Below are 26,123 nucleotides of genomic sequence, written 5' to 3' on the forward strand. Positions count from 1 at the left end.
GTACTGTCTAACTGTATCAGGGGCTTGGGGATCTTCTCACCTTTCTTCACCAAGGTAGAACCGTTAGCCATTCCCACCTTTGGGAATACACTTCCTAAAATCATCTCTTCAGATACTCTCCACTGGACCATATCTTCCAGCCATACTTTCTGTCCTCAGCCACCTCCATTGTCAGAGTGAGGCTAATTACAAATTGGAGGAACAGCATCTCATATTTTGCTTGGGCAGCTTACAGCCCAGTGGTATGAATATTGATTTCTCTAACTTCAAGTAACCCCTGTATTCCCTCTCTCTCTATCCCTCCCCCACCCAAATCGCACCAGATTCCCATTCTCACCGAGCAAACAGCTAACAATGGCCTGATTCCTTTATCATCATTACTTTTTTTCATATCTTTCATTAATTTGTTCTATATCTCACTACATCACTGTCTATATCTCTTATTTCCCTCTCCCATGACTAGTCTGAAGAAGGGTCTCGACCCGAAATGCCACCCATTCCTTCTATCCAGAGATGCTGCCTGTCCCGCTGAGTTACTCCAGCATCTTGTGTCTATCTTTGGTTTAAACCAGCATCTGCAATTCCTTCCTACACATACTTTGAATCATCTGTGTAAATATATCTCTTCATGGCCAGCCCTTGCTCTGCTAAATGGCTTACAGTGGTTTCTGCAGTAAAGATGATGTGTAAATTGAAGATTCGGTAAACAAAGTGTAACATTAAATGGTACAGATAATTTAAATTGGTAGTGTTACTTTGAGACAAGTGAGACTACTATAGTTGGAATTTGTGAAGTCCACTATTTTGCAGATATTTCCAGGAAGGTGTGTCTACAGAATGGCTTACATCACAGATAGTCATTCTCAATTCACGATGAGAGTAAATCAAACCGTGTAAACAGGCCAACACCACTGCTGTGTGAATGTTTGAGAACGCTGTCCATCTGCTTAGATAGTATGAAGGGAACAGATTACATGCCATTTATAAATGTAAATAAATAGTGAATTCCTGGCAATGTAGAGAAGTGAACAACATTGCCTATATATATGTAAGATGCAGTAGAAGATTCTGTTATATTATGCCACATGCTTTACCCAAATGTTCCAGAGCAGTTACTATCACTGATCCGTTCCAGAGATAACATTGAGTCCCATTTCCATGAGTTTAGTTAAGCATTGTTTATTATTGCCACGTGTACCAAGGTGCAGTTAAAAGGTTTTGTTTGTATGCTCTCCAGTCAAAGAGAAGACTATACATGAATATGATCAAGCAGCCCATGGTGCATAGATGAAGTGTAAAGGGAACAGCATTCAGTGCAAGGTGCAACATTGAAGTCAGAAAAAGTCGGATTAAGGATAGCTCAAAGGTTTTCATTGAGGTAGATGGGAGGTCAGGATCCACTCTAGCCGATGAGAGGATCATTCATCTGCCTGATAACAGCTGGGAAAAAACTGTCCCTGAATCTGGACGTATACATTTTCAAACTTCTGTACTTCTTGCCTGATGGGTGGGGAGAGAAGATGGAATGACAAGAGTGAGACTGATCCTTGGTGAGGTTGGTGGCCTTGACGAGGCAGCGGGGAGTGGAGATGGAATCAGTGGAAGGTTTGGGTTGCGTGATGATCTGGGCTGCGTCCACAACTCTGCAATTTCTTGTGTCTTGGATGGAGCTGTTCCAAAACCAAGCTGTGATGCACCCTGAGAAAATGCTTCTTACGGCACATCTGTAGATGTTGGTGAGGGTTGTTGGGGACATGCCGAACTTCCTAAGGTTACTAAGGAAGTAGAGAATGTTGATGTGCTTTCTAGACCATAGCTTCGATGTTGATGGTCCAGGTTAAATTGCTGGACATATTTGTCCCAGAAAACTTGAAGCTATCCCCATCTGTACTTTGGCGCTGTCAATGTATGCCGGGGATTAACACAAAAAGCTGGAGTAACTCAGCAGGACAGGCAACATCTCTGGAAGGAAGGAATGGGTGACGTTTCAGGTCGAGACCCTTCTTCAGACGGGTACTGCTTTGCTTCTTGTGGGTCGCCAGGAGGTCCTAGTGGGTTGCCTGGAGGTCGAAGGTTCTCGTAGGTTGTAGCCGGTGCTGACCGGTGAATTTCATTGGCTCATTGGGGGAAAAAAACGTAAGAAATGGTTTTCATAAACGACCGGTAATGTCAAATGTCAGCCGAACATCACAGCCATGTATCTCTGGCTTCTTAAAAGTTGTCTCCACTCCTTCTCCCTCCTTCTTCCCCTTCTCCCCCCTCTCCCACCCCCCCCCCTTTTAAAGGGCTCACCGTACACTGTGCTTTAGCCGTCTTAATTACAGCGCCAACCTTCCTGTTCATCGCGGTATCACCTTGGCTTTGCCTTGGCTTTGCACTCAGCCAGCACTCCCCCCGCTTGTCCTGTCCCCCGCCTCCATAACGAGCTGGTGAAGGAAGGAGTGTGTGTGTGTCTGTCTGCCTGTCTGTCTTCCACACTGACAGTCGCCGCTCCAGTAGTCGGTTTTTCAGGTGACTGCCACTTACTTCACAGTTGCCGGCAGTCACCTGAAAAATCACCTCAGTGGGACAGGCCCCTTAGCATCGTGTTCGGCACAGATATTGTGGCCCAAAGGACCTGTTCTTGTGCTCTGCTGTTCTATATTCTATGTAGTTGAAAAACATTTCCTCATCTCTTCACCCACTGCAGCAACTCCCAACCCAACAACACAATTGAAAAACAAGCTGTTCATTGTTTTTCTTTGTAACTTCTAAGACTTAAACAACAGGTTTCTAAAGATATGGAATGAAAACTGGTAATAGAGGGAAGATCAGCATTAACTTAATTATATGGTCAAGAAGTCTCTAGCGATTGAGTAGCTATGATGTCATGATGTTCCTGTGATGACCCGATCTTGTTTCCTTGATTTCACTGGGAAGTTTAGATTGTGTTTGTGAACATTTGGCTGAGGCAGTGCTTCAAGAACAATAATGTTATATTTGCTGCTTGTCATTTGGGCAAGAACTTCATTCCACCATAAATCACTTACTGAGATGGACACAAAACGCTGGAGTAACTCAGCGGGACGGGCAGCATCACGGGACCGAAGGAATGGGGAAGGAATCCACTTACTGAGGATGATTTGTGAGAAATTATGTGCACTACAGTAACAACATGGAAAGACTTCAAACACAGGCTGCCACCAGGATGTGTGTATTGGTGTATTAACTGGCATGTTTGCAAATCCGCATTCTTCCGGCATTAAGCCATGCAATGGAACTAAGCCAAAATAATGGGACTTTGAGTTTAGGCATTACACACACGCGCGCACACATGCACACACACACACATGCACACACACACACACATGCACACACGCACGCACACACACACATGCACACACGCACGCACACACACACGCACACATACACGCACGCACACACCCAGGCATACACACGCACATGCACATGCACACGCACACACACACACACACACACACACACACACACACACACACACACACACACACACACACACACACACACACACACACACACACACACACACACACACACACACACAGCTGTACCAAAAACTAATTTATTGTTGATAAACAATTGGGCAGAATCTTTGGTGAGGAGGTGCTCTGTCACACAGGACTTTTCCTTGAGTCAGTAGATTTTGAGACCTCTCCTAGACTTGAACCCATACATGTTCAAAATTACAGGGGATTTTCTCTTGCTAAAATGAAGATAAATAATTTGTCTGTCTTCAGAAGAGTTGAAACACAGTTTTAAAGTAATTGGAACAGCCGCATGTTGGCGTAGCATTAAAGCTACTGCCTTACAGCACCAGAAACCCGGGTTCGATCCTGACTACGGGTGCTGTCTGTACGGAGTTTGTACGTTTTCCCCGGCGACCTGTGGGTTTTCTCTGAGATCTTCGGTTTCCTCCCACACTGTAAAGCCGTACAGGTATGTACGTTAATTGGCTTGGTATACAGTAAATGTAAATTGTCCCTAGTGTGTGTAGGATGGTATTAGTGTGGGCATCGCTGGTCAGTACGGACTCGGTGGGCTGAAGGGCCTGTTTCTGCACTGTATCTCTACATTAAACTAAACTAAAAAAAAACACCAGATGAGAAATTAAAATTATTTTTAAGTAAGTTGTTGAGCTGCAGTATACTTACTACCTGCTGAGATACTGGGGAGAGGAGAATTGGAGTATGAGGTCCTTGGTCTCGTCGAATTTAAACTTGGTATCAACGTGTTCATGGTACATCATGCCTTTATCACAGCCTCTCTCCAATCTGTATTGATCTGACTTCAGAGAACCCTGTGCCCTTCCAGTTCTCCGTCTACACTGTTCATCGCTCCATTATGGGCAATCATCTCAAGTGCCTGGGATCCAGATTGTGAAATGACCTTTTGTGACATTTCTCTGTCGCTCCTCCTTTGCAATCCTTTATTCACCTCATGGGCCAAGTGCTGGTCACTGGCTCTCAATTGCCTCTGGGTCAACTTGTAGAATTACTACCAAGAAGCACCTTTAAGGGGCTGTCCCACTTGGGCGACCTAATTGGCGAGTTTAGAAGAGTTTAGGAGAGTTTGAAAAAATGTTGTGTTGAAGACCTCCTTCAACCTCCTTCGACTATGTTGAAGATTAGCTTCGACTAACTTCTGGAAAATTGGATACTGAATAGTGGAGAGTGAAGACGAACTCCTTCGATCTATTTCGACCTCCCTTCGACTATGTTGAAGTCTATCTACAACTACCTTCGACTACCTTCGATTACCTACAAATAACATGCCGACCTACTACGACTTAACCTAAACCTACGAGTAAAAAAGTAGCGGTTTTTTCCATGGCAACCTTTTTTTATGTTGAGAACTACGCCGCGACATAGCTGAGGCCTCGAGTACACGGGGACCACTCTTGAGCATGAAGGAGAGTTACAAAGACCTCCTACGACCTCGTGTCGACCATGCTGCGAGTATGAGTCGAGGGCAAACTCGCCAGAACTCGCGGATTAGGTCGCCCAAGTGGGACAGCCCCTTTACTTTAATTTGGTCGAGAGATACAGCATGAGAGCAGGCCCTTCGGCCCACACTGACCATTGATCACCCCGTACTATGTTATTCCACTTTTGCATCCTACACACCAGGGGCAATTTACAGATGCCAATTAACCTGCAAACCTGTATGTCTTTGGAATGTGGGAGGAAACAGGAGTTCCCGGAGAAAATGCACGCAGGTCACAGGGATGCAGCACCCGTAGTCAGGATGGGACCTGCGTGTCTGATGCCGTGAGGCAGCAACTCTACTGCAGCGTCACTGAGCCTACAAACCTCAGGGTCTTTTCCTACTACAAGGACCTATAATAAATGCATGCTGTTGTTGTATTTGATCTGGGCATAATGACTGCTCTGCTTTGGTCTGCCTCAACTGCTGGAGTCTCTGCTGCATCTTGGCACGGTTCCAGGGTCACAGGAGGAGCTGAGGATATTGGGTATCGCAGAACCGCAGGGAGCTTCTCTGCAGCTGCTCTGTCACAGAAGCTAAGAAGGGTTCAGCCGTCCTAAGCTGTTTCTGTTCTGCTTTATAAAATCCGCGGTCATTTCAGAATTATCAGTTTCATCGTTTGTGAAAGCTGTCAGGGTTGTTGAAAGTTTTTCTCCTGCGCTCTCCGGCTTGGATCTCATTGTGTGTGAAGGGGGAAGGGAATAACGTGTATGTGAAAGTGTGTGCGACAGTATATGTGTCCATTTTCATGCGAGTATGTGCTTGCAAGCCACAGCGACGGTTTGGTCCCTGGCTTGCGATGTAGAGTTTACACTGTGCTGAAAGCCATGTGATGTTCTGACGTGCAGTTTAGCAGCACAAGCAAGGCTATTTTCATTATAATTGCCCCACTCTGAAGGAAAGGTTGGCCTTCGTACAACTTGGTCATATTCCTCAGTCTCTCTGCTGCTGCAGACTGACTGTGAATGAACATTGCAGGAAAAATGTTCCCAATGTGGGGCGAGTCCAGAACCAGGGGCCACAGTCTTAGAATAAAGGGGAGGTCATTTAAGACTGAGGTGAGAAAAAACTTTTTCACCCAGAGAGTTGTGAATTTATGGAATTCCCTGCCACTCAGGGCAGTGGAGTGCAAGTCACTGGATGGATTTAAGAGAGAGTTAGATAGAGCTCCAGAGGCTAGTGGAGTCAAGGGATATGGGGAGAAGGCAGGCATGGGTTCTTTATAGGTGCGATCAGCCATGATCACAATGAACTTATCTGGTTCGAAGGGCCGAATGGCCTCCTCCTGCACCTATTTTCTATGTTTCTATGTTACTGTGATCAGCCATGTTCCTTCCATTCGATTCCTCATTATCTTGTATGCCATTTAGTAGGAAGGAACTGCAGATGCTGCTTTAAACCTAAGATAGACACAAAAAGCTGAAGTAACGCAGTAGGACCGACAGTGTCTGAAGAAGGGTCTCGCCCCGAAACGTCATCCATTCCTTCTCTCCAGAGATGCTGCCTGTCCCGCTGAGTTTCTCCAGCTTTTGGTGTCTATGCCATTAAGTCGGGCAGAGCTGTTTGCGTGCTGCTGATCTATTGACGTTAACTCACCAGCAGGAGTTGACTTGTTTGGTCCTTAACTCTGATCCTGTGAAGTATGGGAATACAAGCAATATTCTGAAGGAATAATGTTACACTGAACACCCAATGGGAAATGGACATAACAGATTGCTGTAAGTTTCAGTTGAATGTAAATTCAGGCAGCATTGAAGTGGGGCAGAATGTAAGAGGGGTATGTTTTAAATCAAAATGTTAATCTGGTTCAGTCGCCACCAGATTAGATACCTTTCCACGTATTTATAAATGTAATAATCATTTTACATTTTTAATTCCATTTAATTGCCAATGCTTGTTGATTTTGGCAGCATGATGGCACGGCACCAGGGACCCGGGTTCAATCCTGACTACGGGTGCTGTCTGTACAGAGTTTGTACGTTCTCCCTGTGACTGCGTGGGTTTTCTTCGGGTGCTCTGGTTTCCTCACACATCCCAAAGACGTGCAGGTTTGCAGGTTAATAGTAAGATTAAACGAGAACTTACCAGTTTAAAGTTTGATCTGTATTTTATGAGGAGTTACGATGAGGGATTACGTGAAGAAGCCCGCTAGGACGCATGCGTGTCATTCTTCAAAGCAGCGGTGTGAAATCCCAGATAACTGTAATGACTAAACATAGTACGATTAGAGAAGAGATACCAGTTAAGTATATGATCAGGGTGGGAGCGGAGGGCACGTAATCCCTCATCATAACTCCTCATAAAATACAGATCAAACTTCAAACTGGTAAGTTCTCGTTTAATCTTACTATTTTACTTCGGAGTCACGTGAGTGACTACGTGAAGATTTTAAAGCTCTGTGATTTCATGCCGTGGAAACGAGTCCATGCATCACGTCTGCCTTGACTGTGGGAGGAATAGTGTTAACATAATTTGGACATGATTCGTCATTGAAATCATAAAATTTATTAACACAAATTATAACCCCTTTTATGGGTTTAATTAATTTACAGAACTTAAAATTTTTTCTGCAAATGTTCCAGATTTCATCACTGATTTATTGTAAAATAACTGGAAAGTTCTTTCCCCTGACCATCCTGCTGCTTCGAGGACTTGGTCCATGGGCACATCCAGTTGTACTGCTGCCGATGTAGCTGCAGCCCTGGTGGAATGAGATTTAAAAACGTTAGTATCCACCCCAGCCTGTGTCAGCACCTATTTCAGCCATCTCGAGATGGTCTGGACCATCACTCTTTTGTGAGGTTGCTTATGGCTGATCAGCAGTCCCTTCTCATTGCCTCTTAGGATTTTTGTTTTCTCTATGTATAATGACAGGTGTCTAACTATACAGAGACGGTCATCTGAAGGGTATGACCTAAATTGTATATTGAGGCCTGCTGATCCCTGTCTGTTCTGCTTTACCAGTTCGTAGATGTGGAACGTAATATCGTCAGGTGAGGAGGTCATGTTGTCCAGTCTGAGTTTATGCAGTGACTGAACCCTCTGTGCCGTGACCAGTGCCATTAACATGACTGTTTTCAAAGTTAGCCTGTGTATGGACAGAGTTGATGCTGGAGACCAGTTCCTGAGCGTTTTCAGGACAATGCTTACATCCCAAATTTGGGAGTACCTGGTTTTTGGGGGATTTGTATTAAATATTCCCCTCATGAGCTTTGTTACCAGAGGGTGAGTCCCTACAGTATAACACTCTGTCCCTTGCCATAGGTAAGTCGACAGGGCACTTCTGGCGCTGTTGATGGCACTGTAGCTGAGCCCCTCATCATAGTGGAGGCCTGCCAGATATTCCAGAACAGACGGGATGTTCATGTTTCTGTTGGTGATGTTGTTCTTATGACAGTACATTTCCCACTTCCTGATGTAGACCAGATATTGCTTTTTAGTTGATTGTCTTTGGGCCGCCGAGATCATGTTCGCTGTTCGGTCCGTTAGTCCCAGTTGTAGAAGTGGTGTTTTTAAACTCTACAAATTAACAGGTTCAAGCTTTTATGGCATGGATGGCTATCCCCTGTCACGGGATGTAGCAACAAGTCTGGTCTATGTGGGATGGTAATACATGGTTCTAATACCATGTTTTGCACCACTGGGAACCATGGTTGTGTAGGCCAATCGGGTACTACCAAAATACCAGACGCAGAGTCTTGTTGTATTTTCCTTAATACCCGACTGATGAGGCAGAAAGGAGGGAATGCATAGATAAACAATTTCCCCCAACGCAGCGAAAATGCATCTGTCGCTGCTGCCCCAGGGTCTGGTTCCCATGAAACATGGTTAGGTATCTGGTTGTTTAGTCTGGATGCGAATAGATCGATATCCGTATTTTGTTCCATATTTTGCTGTAATATCAGAAAATACCATTTTGTTCAACATCCATTCGGTGTTTTCATTAAATTTGCGTGACCTGGTGTCTGCCACTAAATTTAGTCTCCCTGGTAGGTAAGTGGCTGATATCCAAATATCTCTCTGGATGCACCATTGCCAAATTGAATTAGCGAGATTGTCACATGATATCGATTTGTTACCACCCATGTGGTTGATGTATGCTACTACGGTGGTATTGTCTATTTGTAATCTAACATGCTGGTGATATGACCCAGTACAATATGACTTAAGGCCATGGAATGCACCCAACATTTCCAAGTAGTTTATGCCCAGTGTGAGTAAGAAAGATGCCTCCTGTGCTGTCCATCTACCTCCACAGCTGGTGATGGTATTGGTGGCTCCCCACCCAAGTGCACTGGCATCAGTTTGTAGTACCATGGAAGGGTTACTGACAATGATTGGGTTTGAACAAAGCCAGAGGTTGTCTATCCACCATTTTAGTTCCGTTTTGGCTTGGATTGGTAGTCTCATAGGTCTGTCAAAGTGACCTGCATTGATTTTGAGAGCTTGTATTTTTGCTCTCTGTAAGGTTTGGTAATGTAGAGGTCCAAATTGTGTGGCTGGGAAAGCAGCCACCATTTTACCAATAACTTTGCTACCAATCTGATGGATGGGTTTCTGATGTCAATGAGGTTATTGCAAGCCTCTATTAAATCTCTAGCCTTTCCCTTAGGTAGTGTCACCGTCATGTGAACTGAGTCAATGGTGAATCCCAAGTAGTCCATAGTAGTGGACGGTGTTAGTTTAGATTTAACTGGATGGATGATAAATCCCAGTTTTTCAAATAACTGTTTTGTGGCTGTTACAGTTTGTATGGCCAATTCCAAAGTTATGCCCACAATGAGTATGTCATCTAAATATGCCATAACCATGTGTTTACGTTTACGTAGAAATGCTAGGGCTGCTTTTAAGATTTTTGTGAACAGCCTGGGGGCTGATGATAGCCCATTTGGCAGTGCTTTATATATCTCAATTACACCTTTTATGTAAAGCCGCTCCAGTTCAGCTTGTGCCTCTGATTTTTCTTTATCAGAGAGCATGAACACTCGGTTCGGTCTATGTTGAACTGGAGGGTTGTACTCGTGTATAAACTCTATTGTATATCCCTGGATACTGCTTAAGATGTAAGTATCGGTTGTTAGCATGCTCCATGCATTCAAAAACCAGTGTAGTCTCCCCCCAACCTCCATGCTCTCCATATCTTTTAGGGAACCAGACCCACCTACCTCCATTGTTACCAGTGGCAGGTTTACTTCTTTTTGTAGTTCTTCCGCTGTTGTTGTTGCGCTGGTGCCTGGTTTTTCGGGTTGGTTGGTGTTGGCGTTGGGGTTCCCCGCATCTTCCAAGAAGGCCGGCCTGGGCCATGGCCTAAAAAAGACTCAAGTTTGGAATACCGTGCCTTCCAGCTTTCACCAGTTCTGCTGGTGGATGCGTAGGGATGCTGTCTTTTGGCTGTAGTGGGTTTTTGTTGGTGTTCCTTTTATTAATCCCAAGGTTTTGGCTTCCTCATCGAGCTCTTTTACCCGCGGTGGTTCAAAGTCGGACTCCTCCGAGTCCACGACCTTGTTAGTTTTGTATTTTGCCTTGCCGCCCAGCCACGTGGATTTGGCCGGTGCAGCGGCGACATCGGGCACAGCTGATCCCACTACGGGTGATCCAAGTGCCGTCGGCTGCTCTTGCTGGCTGCCCGCTGCTCCGCGGTCCACCCTCACCAGCTTTGTCGCAGCCCTTGTCTTCTTTGTTTTCTCCATTTCCCTGCCTGTAGTTGGGAAAGGAAACAAAAAAGACCGCAGAGTAAACCCTTACCTGCAATTAGCGGCTTTTAAACTGCCGCCGCGGAGGAACGTCCTTCCACCGCGTCTGACGTTTCGCAATGCGTGTAGCGATATGACACGCATGCGTCCTGGCGGGGTTCTTCACATAGTCACTCACGTGACTCCGAAGTAAAATTGGCTTCTGTAAATTGTCCGTAGTGTTTAGGATAGAACTAATGTATGGGTAATTGCTTGTCAGTGTGGACTCGGTGGGCCGAAGGGCCTGTTTCCACAGCTGTATCTTCGTTTAGTTTTTCGTTTAGAGATATGGCGCGGAAATAGGCCCTTCGGCCCACCAAGTCCGCACAGGCCAACAACCGCCACACATTGACGCTATCCTACACTCTGGGAACAATTTACATTTACACCAAGCCAATTTACCTACAAAAGTACTTATTTGGAATGTGGGAGGAAACCGAAGATCTCGGAGAAAGCCCACGCAGGTCACGGGGAGGACGTACAAACTCCATACAGACAGCACCCGTAGTCAGGATAGAACCCGGGTCTCTGGTGTTGTAAGGCAGTAGCTCTACCATTGTACCACCGTGCCGCCTAACCAACTAAATTAAACGATGCAGGAAGGAACTGCAGATGCTGATTTAAACCAAAGATAGACACAAGAAGCTGGAGTAGCTCAGCGGGTCAGGCAGCATCTCTGGAGAAAGGGAATAGGTGACGCTTCAGGTAGAGACTGAAGATGGGTCTCGACCCGAATCATCACCTATTATTTTGTATACACAGGGGCTGACGAGGGACGATCAGCATGCTTTTGTATGTGGGAGATTGCGTCTTACAAATTTGAATCCGTTTTTTGAAGAACCTACAGCAGATGTTAGTCTCACTGGTCTATAGTTCGCTGCTTTTTCTTGCAGCCGTTCTTAAATAGAGGCACAACATTAGCCACCCTCCAGTCATCCGGCACCTCACTCATGAAAGGGCTCCTGCAATTCCGTCTCTAGATTCCCATAAGGGCCCGTCCCACTTGGGCGTCATTTGCGCGTCACGCCGGTGGTGCGCGAAGATTTTGTGAATCCCAAAATCCTGGGGTGCCGCGCGCGTCACTGCCTACGCCACCACGTCTCACCACGGGGCGCCGCGTGTGTCGTGACCCGTAAATGATGTCGCATAAATGACGCGCAAATAACGTCCAAGTGGGACAAGCCCTTTAATATCCTCAGATATATCTAATCATGCCCAAGAGACCACTCTACCTTCATGCACAGTAGGATGTCCAATACTCCTCGACCGTAGCACGGATGTCCGCAAGACATTGGCAGTCCCAAGTTCACTTGCCTTCATGTGTTTCTCCATGTTATAAACGGAGGAGAAATATGAATTGAGTTTTCTGAATTCTCTCCCCATTTAGAAAATAGTCTACACCGTTATTCCTGCTACCAAAATGCATGCCTCCACGCATTGCTACATTGTATCCCATTTGTCACTTCTTTGACTACCTGTCCATGTCCTTCTGCAGAGGGAGCGGTCTCCGCGGAAAGCCGAAAGGGGAGGAGATGGGAAGATGTGGCAAGTGGTGGGATCACGTTGGGAGGTGGCGAAAATGTTTTCTAGAGCAGCGGATGCAATAGATGAGAATGGTCTCGCCACCTCCAACGTGATCCCACCACGTGCCACATCTTCCCATCTCCTCCCCTGTCTGCTTTCCGCAGAGGCCGCTCCCTCCATAACTCCATTGGCAACTGGGCAACCGTTAATTTTGAGCCTGCAAAAGATGTTCCTCCTCCTTTCTAAAAGAGCACCCTTTCATTCTGAGGCTATGACCTCTGATCCTAGACTCTCCCACCAGTGGAAACATCTTTTCCACATCCACTCTATATGCTTAAGAAGGAACTGCAAATGCTGGAAAATCGAAGGTACACAAAAATGTTGGAGAAACTCAGCGGGTGCAGCAGCAGCTCCATAGATGCTGCTGCACCTGCTGAGTTTCTCCAGCATTTTTGTGTACCTTCCACTCTATATGCTTTTCATTGTCTTCAAAATATATTTGGATTGGCTGAGCTTGGATAAATTTCAGAGCAGGTTTTAATTTTATACAAGACAAAACCACTATTTAGTCGTAGTGCACATATTGATACATCTGGACCATGTATCTGCAAATGAAATGTGTCTCCTCTTCTTGGCAGTGGAAGGGATGAGAAAGGGGGGAAGAGATTGGCAGGAAAACAATCCTATCAAGGAAAAGTGAGCAAAGACTGGGTGCTCATCAAGGGATTTCCCATTTTATTAGTAGCTTGCCATAATTCTTATTTTGACGCATATGTAACTTTGCCCAAGTGATATAATTTCTGTATTGACTTTAATCTGAACGAATGAGGTCAGCCAGAAAGAATGTGTGGAGCACACAGGTCACCTGAGTGCTGATATATACTGTAATACAGATCCAAAATGCTGGAGTAACTCAGTGGGTGAGGCAGCATCTCAGGAGAGAAGGACTGGTGACGTTTCGGGTCAGGACCCTTCTTCAGTGATGTCAGGGGAGGGGGCGGGACAAAGATAGAATGTAAGCGGAGACAGCAAGAGTAGTGGGAGAACTGGGAAGGGGGAGGGGGTGGAAGCAGAAAGCAAGGACTATCTGAAGTTAGAGAAGTCAATGTTCATACCGCTGGGGTGTAATATAGACAATTGTGTTGAGATGAATATTGGGCACAGGAATGCAAAGAGCTGAACTTTTGAACTTGGCAAACTACTACTGGATGACAGCCCACACAATAAAACAAAGACACCAGTTTTCTGTTGTGATATTTGCATCCAGCTGCTTATTCCTGCCTCCCCAGCATGTCCCCGTCACACTCCCACTGTATTCCCAAGGGAACATGCTGCATCTATTTATCAATTACTCCAGTGACCCATGTGTAGGCACCAGTCCACCAAGAACTGTTTCACATATCTCCATTTAGAAACATAGAAAATAGGTGCAGGAGTAGGCTATTCAGCCCTTCGAGCCAGCACCGCCATTCAATATGATCATGGCTGATCATCCACCCGTTCTTGCTTTCTCCCCTTATCCCTTGATTCCGCTAGCCCTAAGACCTATATCTAAATCTACATCTAAATCTATTATCAAAGGGGCACCCTAAAAAATATAGTTCATAAGGTCATAAGTGATAGGAGCAGAATTAGGCCATTTGGCCCATCAAGTCTACTCTGCCATTCAATCATGGCATATATATCTCCCCCTCCTAAACCCCATTCTCCTGCCTTCCCCCCATAACCCCTGACACCTGTTCTTATCAAGAATCTATCTATCTCTGCCTTAAAAATATGCATTGACTTGGCCTCCACAGCCTTCTGTGGGAAAGAATTCCACAGATTCACCACCCTCCCGATGTGAACATCACTGGCAAGATTGATATTTTCTCTCTTGAGGTGATGGTTAAAAGTTTTCTTAGATTCTAACAGCCCCAATACTAAGGTGAGAACTTACAGGATTGCAGCCCAACAATAGTTAGGAGTGGTTCATATTTATAAGTCAGGCACGGTGGCGCAGCGGTAGAGTTGCTGCTGCCTTACAGTGCCAAAGACCTGAGTTTGATCCATACTATGGGTGCTGTCAGTACGGAGTTGTACGTTCTCCCCGCAACCAGCGTGGGTTTTCTCCGACATCTTCAGATTCCTCCCAGACTTAATTGGCTTGGTATAAATGTAAATTGTCCCTAATGTGTGTAGGATAGTGTCATTCTGGGGTCACACACATGCACAAAGTGGTATTGTGCGGGGATCACTGGTCGGTGCGGACTTGGTGGGCCAAAGGGCTTGTTTCCATTGTATCTCTGGACTAAACTAAATTAAAGAAGGGTGAGTCAGTTGGAAAATAATATGTTGTCAAGTCATCACTATTCTCAAACAAAGAGGTTATAAGGGAAGGAGGTCATCGAGAAATACAGCACTGAGAAAGGACTTTAGGCCCAACTTGCCCATGCTGACCAAGATGCCCCATACACACTAGTCCCACCCTATGTCTGAAGAAAGGTCTCGACCAGAAACGTCACCATTCCTTCTCTCCGGAGATGCTGCCTGCCCCGCTGAGTTACTCCGGCATTTTGTGTCTATGTTCCATCTACTAATATTTGGCCCATATCCCTCAAAACCTTGCCCATGCATGTAACTACCCAAATGTCTTCTAAATGTTCCTACAGTACCTGCCTCAACTACCTACTCTAGCAGATCATTCGATGTACCCACCACCCTCTGTGTGAAAAAGTTGCCACTCAGTTTCTTATTAGATTTTTCCCCTCTCACCTTAAACCTATGTCCTCTGGTTTTTGATTCCCCAACTCTGAATAAAAGACTCTGGGCATTCACCCTATCTTTACACATGTGTGTGTATATGTGGTTGTCTCTACATCTTACTGATTAAATGTTTAAAAAAATCAAAAGACTTTGAATTTAAAACGACCAGCTTCAACTCATGATGTCACTATGGCTCGGCTAGCAGTGATCAGCTTCACTGAAGATTTCAACCTATATTTGACGTTATTCACGATTAAGGTTTTAAAAATGCCAACTTTAACAAGATTTTTACATATTCTGATTCACATTTTCCCCCTCTAGGCAGAGAACACCTTCGCTGAACATTTTATGCTTTTTCTCGACTTATTACTGATTAAAGTTTAAAAAAATCAAAAGACTTCAATTTAAAACGACCAGCTTCAACTGATGACGTCACAATGGCTCGGCTAGCAGTGATCAGCTTCACTGAAGATTTCATCCTATATTTCACGTTATTCGCGAATAAAGCTTTAAAAATGCCAACTTTCACAAGAGTTTTACTGTTAAAATCATTCCTGCCAGCTTCCAATACAAAATGTTGTGACACAGGAACACTCTGAACTTTTCACCTCACAGGAGGGGGAGGGCGAATTGCTATTGCAACACGCAGGGCAAGTGCAATTGTTTGTTTTTTTAAAGCCCACTGCTGATGGAGGCAGGGGAGTGCTGGAATCTTATGTTCGGGAATGGCTTGAGTTGGAGGACCAGGCCTCCCGTGGGGTCTACGGGTAGGGAAGGGTGCGTTGGGGGAGCAGTCTGCACTTGGTCTAGTATATTACAAAAACTCTCATCTTGTTTATTTCTATGTGTGTGTGTGATCCCTGAACTACGCCAAAACGGTAGACGAGAGCACTACAATTTTTGGACCACCTTACTCACAATTGTCTTGTGGTGTATTTTTTATCAAGTTTCGTTCACGGTGATGTTACATTTTACAAGTTATTCACATTATTAACTTTACCAAACCCCACTTTGAGAAAAATTACTTGAACACTGCGGCGGTAGTTACAGCTATGACGTCACAATGGGATTGTAGCCATACCCGCTACAATGTTGCAAATCCAAGGACACTGCGTCCTGGCAGCAAGTGCAAGTGCAATTGGATTTTTTTTAAAGTTTCATGAGGGAGGATGAATAAGGGGAAATGAGCCGCCCCTGCGCAGTTGGGGCTATGGGTGAGTACTGGAATTTTGCGTTGGGGAAACGGGTTGCGTTGAGGGAATGGATGAGTGGTGGAATATTGCGTTGGGGGAATGGGTTGCATTGAAGGACAAGGCCTCCCATGTGACAGGGTCAAAATGGGTCCCACTTGGTCTAGTGTATAACTCTAAAACTCTCATCTTGTACGAGTGTATGTGTGTGTGTCTTTACATCTTCGCAAAAACACTATGCGGTAACGATAACATTTTTACATATTCTGATTCAGTTTTTTCCCTATGCAGAGATTAACTTCACTGAACATTTTATGCTTTATTTCTCGACATTACTGAAAAAGTTTAAAAACATCAAAAGACCAGCTTTCACTGATGAAGTCACAATGGCTCGGCTTGGAGCCGTCTCACACTCAGAATCTTCCACGCACTTCGAGTGATGTCACCCCCGACCACTGCCCCCACCCACCCCCCACCACCCACCCCCCCCCCACCCGGGTTATTCACACTGCCCCCCTCCTCCACCCCCACCCCCCCCCCCCCCCCCCATCCCCCGGGTTATTCACATCCCCTGCGCCGCCAGAAAAGACGCCGCTAGTGGAACAAAGAACGAGCCCGGAGATGAAGTCGGGGCTATTGGAGTGTTTTTTTCAAGGCTTACATTTCAGAAAATGAGTGAGACCAAGCAGCGAAGTAATGTTTCTGAGGAGCTATGATGGCACAACAAACTAATAGGTTTGAGTTGAGTTTCTCTCCGCACAGCCAGCACGGAACCACAGCCCAAAAAGGCGGCAAACACCCCCCGGGTAATTCACTCTTCCCTCTCAGCCCCCCACCCCCCCCCCCCCCCCCCCCCCCCCCCCCCGGGTTATTCCCACTCCCGCACCCACTCCCCGTTTTTTTCACACCGCCCCGCACTCTCCACCCCCCGCTGCCTCAAAAAAGCATCTCTCTCTACCCCTTCCCCTCCCTCTCTACCCCTCCTCCTCCCTCGCTACCCACTCCCCCACCCTCTCTACGCCGTCCCTCTACCCTCTCTCTCTCCCACTCCACCCCCTCCCCTTCCCTCTCTGCCCCCCCTCCCTCTCTATCCTGCCCTTCCTCTCTATCCCCCTCACCCTATCCCGCTCTACACCCCCCCCCTCTCTATCCCCCTCCCTCTCCCTCTCGCCGCGCCTGTGCAGTTGGGGGCTATGCGTGAATGGATGAGGGCGGGGATGGGGGAAAAGGAGCGAATTAATAATGTTGTTATAATATCAAGTGGGGGTCAGTGTATGTGTAGGGGGGGGGGGGGTGGTTAGTGTGTGTGATGCCACAGGCCGCCCCCCCCCCCCCCCCCACAACAGCCTGTTCAGGGGCAGGACCCAACGGGTCCCACTTGGTCTAGTAACATATAAAAAATTCACTTGATAAACAGAAAAAAATATGAATCATATATGCAGTATAAAATATATACCTGTAATGCTTTCAGAATTTGAAGAGATGTATTCCACAATTTTCCATCTTTTTGGTCACACACATAACTAAGAATGGGCCTTATATACTATAAGATCACCTCTCATTCTCCTGCGCTCCAAGGAATAAAGTCCTATCCTGCCCAACTTCTCACTATAGTTCAGACCCTCAAGTCCTATCTACATGTGATGCCACTTCAAAGGAACTATGTACCTGCACTCCTAGATCCCTCAGCTCTAAAACACACTCCGGGGCTCTACCAGTCACTATGAATGTCCTGGTTTGACTTCCCAAAATGCGACACCTCGCACTTGAGCCCCTGTCCCACTGTACAAGGCAGTTCAAGAGTTCTCCCGAGTTTTCCCCTGATTCGAACTCGGAGAATATCCGTAGCGGGTCCGTAGGAGTTTGTGGATGTCTCGTAGCCGCTCGTAATGCTAACGGTAGGTACTCGGGACATCCGTTAACTCGTGACTTTTTTTCATCCCTGCGAAAAATGTCCACGAGTAAAAAAATACTCATGATGAAAAAAATTGTTACTTTTTATACCTACTGTTAGCATTACGAGCCGCTACGAGACATTCACGAACTCCTACGGACCCGCTACGGAAATTCTCCGAGTTCGAATCAGGGGAAAACTCGGGAGAACTCTTGAATTACCTCGTACAGTGGGACAGGGGCTTTATCTGCATTAAACTCTAGTATCCATTTCCTCAGCCCACTTGCCCAAATCATCCAAGATCGTACAGTAATTTTTGATAACCATCTTCATTATCTACAATACCACCCACTTTAGTATCATCTGCAAACTTACTAAACATGCCTCTACATTCTCATCCAAATCAATGATGTAAACCACAAACAGCACCAGCGCCCCGGTTGGCTAGCTCACCCTGGATCCCATGTGATTCAACCTTCCAGAACAGCCTACCAAGTGGAACCTCCTCAAATCCTAGGTATTCTCTAAGTTTCTGTCATATTTTACTGCCCGTATCCATATGACCAGTTTTCACAGTCACTCACCCAATGGATAGCACCAGATAAATACACCGAGTATAATATTTAAATTGACGAAAAAGCTTCAGGTAATTGATGTCGGGTTTAAAGGTCCAAGCTCAGCAAATGAAAAATTGTCAGAATCACTTCACTAAATTGATGTCCATTCTTCTGTTGAATCCATGTGAGAGAACACTGCTGCTTCCATGGCCCATCAGTCTGATATTTAGTCTTTATTTAGAGATACAGTGTGGAAACAGGCCCTTCGGCCCACCGAGTCCGCATCGACCAGCGATCCCCGCACGCTAACGCTATCCTCCACACACAAGAGGCAATGTATATTTATACCAAGCCCATTAGCCTACAAACCTGTATGTCTTTGGAGTGTGGGAGGAAACCAGAGTACCTGGAGAAAACCCACGCAGGTCACGGGGAGAACGGAACCTCCATACAGACAGCACCCGTAGTCAGGTTCAAACCCAGGTCTCTGGCGCTATAAGGCAGTAGCTCTACCGTTGTCAGTATTCAGGAGGCACTCATATTGGAAGTATCAGGACCCGGTAACGTATCTAAAAGAGAAGAGAATGGCAGGGAGACCAATGGGAGGGACAAGTGGGACAATGTAAATAGCTAATTTACCTCAATAATGATGTCAGTTCTGTTCCTTTTGCAGAAGGTGAGCCAATAGAAGCCATTGCAAAGTTTGATTACACTGGACGCACAGCCCGGGAGCTCTCCTTTAAGAAAGGCGCAAGTCTGCTGCTCTATCACAGAGCTTCGGAGGATTGGTGGGAAGGCCGACATAATGGAATAGATGGACTCGTCCCACATCAGTACATTGTGGTCCAAGACACGTAGGTTTTCATCAATGTCATAAGTCATTTGCTTCTAAACATCTGAAGGACACATCCCATCATAGTTGTGTGCTAAATCAATCCAAAGATGGCATTCCTGCGATGCAATCTCGTCGTAGACTTGCACATATCTCTGCACTAAATTTGAGTTTGTTTCCCTCAAATGATGTAGTTGTTTCTCTCTCCATTAACTGTGTTATGAAGTTTCCTCTCAATCTCTCCACTGTTAGGTGAAAAAGTTATCACTAAATTCCCCCATCAATGAAATAATTGTTCCCTGTTCACAATGTCAAAGGTTTTATTGCTGTTTAAAAATAAAACATTAGAAACATTAAAAAAGAATGCATGAGCGGCACGGTGGTGCAGCGGTAGAGTTGCTGCCTTACAGCTCTTGTAGCACCGGAGACCCGGGTTCGATCGGGTGCTGTCTGTATGGAGTTTGTACATTCTCCCCGTTTTTCTCCTTCATCTTCAGTTTCCTCCAACACTCCAAAGACGTACAGGTTTGTTGGTTAATTGGCTTGGTGTATGTGTAAATTGTCCCTAGTGTGTAATGGGATAGTGTTAATGCGCAGGTATCGCTGGTTGGCGTGGACTCGGTGGGCCGAAGGGCCTGTTTCTGAGCTGTACCTCTAAACTAAACTAAAGATTAGTTATCTCTTCTGCATTTCTGGATATCAACCCAATGTAGGAATCTTTCTTCATAACCTCTGCAGAATCCAAATATGTTTTATAGGTATATTAAGGGAAATGGGGTAACTGGAGAGAGAGAATCGGACCCGTCAAAACCAAAAATGCCATCTCTATGTGAAGCTGGAGAGGTGGGCAAGCAGAAAGACATTAAGACAAGGAAATTCGGGACAGTTAGTGGAGGTGTTTTGAGGACAGTGCATTATAATCAAAGAGGTTCTGGATGTCTGCAGATGTAGGATGGTAGATACATTTCACATGCCTGATCATATAATAATAATAATAATGGATGGGATTTATATAGCGCCTTTCTAGAATACTCAAGGCGCTTATACCCAAGTACACTGTGAGAAGCAGAGGAAGAAGTAAGATGATTATGGATTAAAACAGGGAGGACCCACGAGTTAAATTTGTAAATTGAGGCAAGGCCAACTTTGAAAGTATTGGGTCTCCAATGAGGTAGATGATAAGGCAGGACCATTCTCTAGTTGGTGATAGGATGGTTCACGTGCCTGATCTTCTAGTCGAGTCCACACACAAGATTAGTTGTTCAGCCAGAGTTGAACACACTTCTCGGCATCTGCATGCAATGGTGTCTGCCTTGTTGCTTCTTGTGCGTGGTGGTGGAAAGATTGGTGGAGACAGGGCCGCAGAGTGAACGCTCTTTCATTGCCTGATAAAAAGCTGGGAAGAAACTGTCCTTGAATCTGGAGGTGTGCGTTTTCACACTTCTGTACCTCTTGTTGGGTAGGAGAGGGGAGAAGAGGGAGGGTCCAGGGTGATACTCGTCCTTGATTAAGATCTAGAATGATTGGGCAGGTGGACAGAGGAATGGTTAATACAGACAAATGCGAGGTATAGCATTTTGGGAAGTCTAAAGGGGCTGTCCCACTTGGGCGACCTAATCCGCGAGTTCAGACGAGTTTGTCCTCGACTCATACTCACAGCATGGTCGACATGAGGTCCTAGGAGGTCTTTGTAACTCTCCTTCATGCTTGAGAGTAGCAATCTCGGTAGCAATCTCAATCTATATTGGGAAAGTTAAAATCCCCTAACTAGGCGTACAGATTTGTAGGTTAATTAGGGGGAACTTAACTGGAACAACATGGAAAGTTGATTTTCCATTAACCCTATTTGTTAAATAGGGTAAATAAATTTGTTAACCCTATTTGTTCCTCAAATTCCTGAGGAGCATTTCACTATTCTACCTGCCATCTCTACAACACCAATAAAACTAGGATCAATTACCCAGAAATTACCAGGAAAAGACCATACCTTAACCTGCTATTTCCCTTTACTCAGCTTTATCATCAGAACCTCTTGAGCCAAAGCCTCGGCACTTCACCTCAACACAGCCTCCCTCCCAACACAGCCTCTCTCCCAACACGTTCACTTTGCTAAACCTTTCCTGCCTTTCCTTGACTGCGGTGTCACTTCCCCAACCAATGTAATGCCTGCTTTTTCAAAATGTACCATCATTATTTGAAACAGAGACACTTTTCTAATAAAACACAGCTTTCTCGCCACTCTCCTGCCGATTTTTCCAAGATGCCTTCTCTCATCTCAAAATGGCTGCTCACCAACTCTCTTCTCAACTTCTTTGCATTTATTCATAGTTTATTCTTCAACATATTTAATGTATGTTGGTACATAAATGCAGTGGCAAGTTAATTATGGTTATCTGTCTCATGCACACTCTCATAAAACATTTTATCCACTCAACATAAATGCTCACCTATTTTTCTTTTTTGCCTCTTTTACCCTTCTCCAATTATTTCCTGAATTCTCTGTCCAATTGTGTACTTTCACAGCCACTCAATCCTACCCACACTATCCAATGTACACCTCTTCATGGTTTTCCCATCTCTCTTCATCCCCTTTCACACTATACTCCTACCTTCTTCACCTCTCTCCGTCCCCCTCTTACCTTCTTCACCTCTCTCCGTCCTCCTTCCTGAATCCCCTTTCCCCGTTCTACCTCCTTCCCCACTGCTTATCACAGCGCAGTGGTAGAGTTGCTGCCTTACAATGCCAGAGACCTGGGTTCGATCCTGACTACGGGTGCTGTCTGTACGGAGTTTGCACGTTCTCCCCGTGACCTGCGTGGGTTTTCTCCCGGGTGCTCTAGTTTCCTCCCACACTCCAAAGACGTACAGATTTATAGGTTATTTGTCTTCGGTAAGGATTGTAAATCCCTAAGTATGTAGCATAATGCCAGATAATGTCAGATCGCTGGTCGGTGCGGTCTTGGTGGGCCAAAGGGCCTGTTTCCATGCTGTATCTCTGGACTAAACTAAACTAAACCCACTCTCACTCTCTTTTTCCTTTTCTCTTCCCTCCCCTCTCTACCCATCTTCTGCGCACTCTCTATCTCTTTCATCCTTCCCTCTCTCACTTCTCTTCCATTACTCGTCCAACCCTCCCCTCGCCATCCTTCTCCTCCCTTCCTCTCTCTCTATCCCCAAGCTTCTCCTGTCTTTATTTTTATTGTGATGTGTTCCATTATTATTGACGATACATTCTCTGATCGGCTGAGTCCAAAAGGAGACATTGAGCCCAGCAATGCACCACCCCCGGATGAGAGACCCCTGTCCAAGACCAGCATCAGTTCACCAACAGGACACGTGGCAGACATTTACTTAGCAAACCTTAGCAGGTCAGTATAACTGTCCTCATTCTATGTTGTGTTCAACATAAATGCCTCTGTTCTATCAACAATCTCCTGAGCAGTCTCATGAGGAACATGTATGAATGCCTCTTGTAGCTCTGGATACTGTCAACGTCAGAGAGAAGGGGTTGCCAGAGAGTTGTTGAGGACTGTGTTCAGAAATGGTGATGTCTGAGATAGGAGTTGAAATTGTTTTTGTTCTTTGAGAGTGAGTGATCCTTTTTTTTTTTTTTTTTTTTTCCATTTCTTTTTCGTTTTGCTTAATTTTTCTTTTTTTTCTGTCTTTTTTCGGGGGGGGGATGGGTTTGGGTGTTTTTTTATTGTTGTTTTTTTTTTTTTTTTTTCTCCTTTTCATTTTTCTTTATTTCTTTGCCTTTTCTTTTTTCGTTGTTGTTGGTCTTGGTGAGTGATTCTTTTGCATTGTCGATCCCAGGCAGAAGAAGAAGCAGGAGTCTGGGAGTATCCGGAGGTCCTTCCGAACCGCCGACGGTTACAGCCTCACCGGGCACGGGCTGGCCTCCCCGCCCGCAGACGGTGCGCCCCAAGGCTCTGCCAGTCCCAAGAGCTCTCCGCAAGTGGCCCAAAGCACTGCCAGGGAAACGCCGGACAAACGACCGGTGGTGATGCACAGCAGCCTGAACTCTATCACCCGTCGGCCCTCGGCAAACAGAGCCGACAGCCCACAGATCCGTAAAGTGGTCGCTGCGGGAAGGTCCAAAAGCTTCAGTAACCACAAGCCACTGGACCCGGAATCCATTGCTCAGGTACAGCACTCTCCCATCACCATCTTTCAAGTGGCTATAGACATAAGATGCTGGAGTAACTCAGCGGGACAGGCAGCATCTCTGGAGAGAAGGAATGGGTGACATTTCGGGTCGAGACCCTTCTTCAGACTTGAGGGGCAGGGGAGAGGGAGACACAGAGATATGGAAGGGTAAGGTGTGAAGGCGACAGATCTAAGCAGACGATGCTCAAGCACATGTAGCATTGTTTATTGCGTAGGAAGGAACTGCAGATGCTGGTTTAAACCAAAGATAGCCACAAAAAGCTGGAGTAACTCAGCGGGTCAGACAGCATCTCTGGAGAAAAGGATTAGGTGACGTTTCGGGACAAGACTCTTCTTCAGACTGAGAGTCAAGAAGAGTCTCGACCCAAAATGTCATTATTCCTTTTCTCTAGAATGGATCATTGTTGACCGAGGGTAAGGTGACAACGAGGCATAAAAACAGTAAAATTAATCAGGAGGGCAGTGAAACTAGTCGTAGAATGAGGGTGGGGGAGGGACGGAGAGAGAGGGAAAGCAATGGCGGTGCTGGCTCGAGGGGCCAAATGGCCTACTCCTGCACCTATTGTCTATTGGCAAAGGTTACGTGACCATGAGGAGGTGGATCAGTGCTGCCCCTTCTTGGCCATATATCTTGTGGATTGACTGCCTTAACTCAGGCATAAAGAGTGTCCAAGGGGGGATGTATTCAGGGAATGACTGCACATAATGTCCTTTTGCCCAACATGTGCTCAAGAGAACACACAATTACTAGAACAAAAAGCAAAAATAATGTTTATAGGCGCTTGGTGTTTACATTTCAACACTTTAGCCCATGCATCTCGGCAGCTCAACTTCATTTTCCCATCGTCACTCTATATCCTTTGAATCAGATAACAAAGAAATTTAGCTCACAAAAATCTACTGCAATTTAGTCTTAAAAGCTCAGGTTGAACTGCAACTGCAGCCTTTTGGGGGAAGAGATTTCAGACATCCCATAAATGAGCAATAAAGAGCAAGTCAGACTATTTTCCAAATTTTAATATTGACTCCCCATTAAGGTTCCCTCTTCCCTCCCTGTGCTTTTTTTTCTTTTCCTTCCCCTTTTTAATCTGCCTTCCCTCTCCGAAATAATTCTCCCCGCGCACTCCCATTCTTCCCCCCCCCCCCCCCCCCCCCCGTACCTCTCCGAGGTTTTGTGGCTGCCTGTTCATTGTGCAAGAGAGAGGTAACTGCTCTGAAATCATCGATATTGATGTGCCTTCAGAGGAATATAATCCTGAGGATAGCATTACTCTCTGGGCCTTCTGAGTAACAGCCAAGCGATTTACGATGGTGGTGGTGGGGGGGGGGGGGGGGCGCGGCGGGGTGGTTGATGTTGGTCAGTGAGCAGTCACATGAGGATTGTTACACGGCAATTGTTAGCTTTCAAGTGAAGTCAAACAGATCTTTGTGCAGTTTCTGAACAGGACAGGAAAGGCTTGGAATTAGGTTTCAGAGAAAACTCAGATTCAAAGAAAAGCTAGTAGTTCTCATCAAGTCTGTTGATGAGGCATTTCTCTGTATTCTGCATTAACAAACCACAGTAGCAGGAATCCACTTAAAGTACCTGTAGTTGAACTGAGCTCGCTAATATTCCGAGATTCTTGTTGTGCTCCCGAGAGCTCATATGATCATTGTAATATAATCCTTCGTTCCTACAAAACCCAGACAACCTTTTATTTTATAAAATTACAATAAAGTTGTTTTGTTTATTTTTATGGTTTAACAAAGAATTTCTTACTCTGGAGGGTGTGACATTGAGTCACAAGATCCTTGGCAGCACTGAATTGGTGTATGTAAATACTGGATATATCAAAGCACAACAAGATGACTCCAGTTCTTAGGAGGATAACATTTGATATAAAAAATACATTCTCACTGCATCTTTTACATCCGCAAAACATGTTAAAGTGATTTATTCTCATTGCACTTGTACCTCGATGACATACGTGTTATAGTGTAGGAAGGAACTGCAGAAGCTGGATTCAACTGAAGATAGGCACAAAATGGGTAGCGTTTCGCGTCGAGACCCTTCTTCAGACTCAAGAAGACTTCAGACCGTCTGGAAGGGTCTCGACTCGAAACATCTCCAGAGATGCTGCCTGTCCCGCTGAGTTACTCCAGCATTTTGTGTCTATAACATAAGTGTTACTTGATCCAATAATAATTCAAGTAAATGATAGATTCATCTATTTTGCAGCATTAGCTTTGATTTAAATGTGGATTGTCTCATGTTTACCTGGTCAGATGGGCAGGGCCACATGAATGGGTGGTTGCAGCTTTTAAGACATTCTCAGAACATTTAAGACATATTTAGAACACTTAAATAGAAGGCTACGTATTAAGTGCTGGTAAACATTAGTGTTGCAGCGTGATTGATGGTCAGCAGGGTCAGCACGGGTTCAGTGGGCCGAAGGGCTTATTTCCGCGCTGTATCTCGTTGAACAAAGGGCCTGTGTCTGC

The 26,123-nt window shown here is 45.5% G+C and overlaps 1 protein-coding gene and 1 long non-coding RNA gene across 2 annotated transcripts in view; one reads left to right on the forward strand and one right to left on the reverse strand.

Moving 5' to 3' along the window:
* Positions 1–26,123, forward strand: part of srgap2 (SLIT-ROBO Rho GTPase activating protein 2) — a 211,586-nt gene that overhangs the window by 183,675 nt on the left and 1,788 nt on the right. Inside the window, exons 19-21 of the mRNA XM_033042275.1 lie at positions 19,317–19,497; positions 22,697–22,843; positions 23,289–23,619. Of these exons, the coding sequence (XP_032898166.1) occupies positions 19,317–19,497; positions 22,697–22,843; positions 23,289–23,619 (659 nt within the window). The remainder of the gene's footprint in view (positions 1–19,316; positions 19,498–22,696; positions 22,844–23,288; positions 23,620–26,123) is intronic.
* On the reverse strand, positions 15,061–22,422 carry LOC116986701. The gene is made up of 3 exons (XR_004415554.1): positions 22,287–22,422; positions 17,571–17,575; positions 15,061–15,075 (listed from the first exon to the last, which is right to left on the reverse strand). It is a non-coding gene; the product is annotated as an uncharacterized LOC116986701 (long non-coding RNA).

Source organism: Amblyraja radiata, chromosome 24 (assembly GCF_010909765.2).
Source record: "Amblyraja radiata isolate CabotCenter1 chromosome 24, sAmbRad1.1.pri, whole genome shotgun sequence".
Classification (NCBI taxonomy): Eukaryota; Metazoa; Chordata; class Chondrichthyes; order Rajiformes; family Rajidae; genus Amblyraja; species Amblyraja radiata.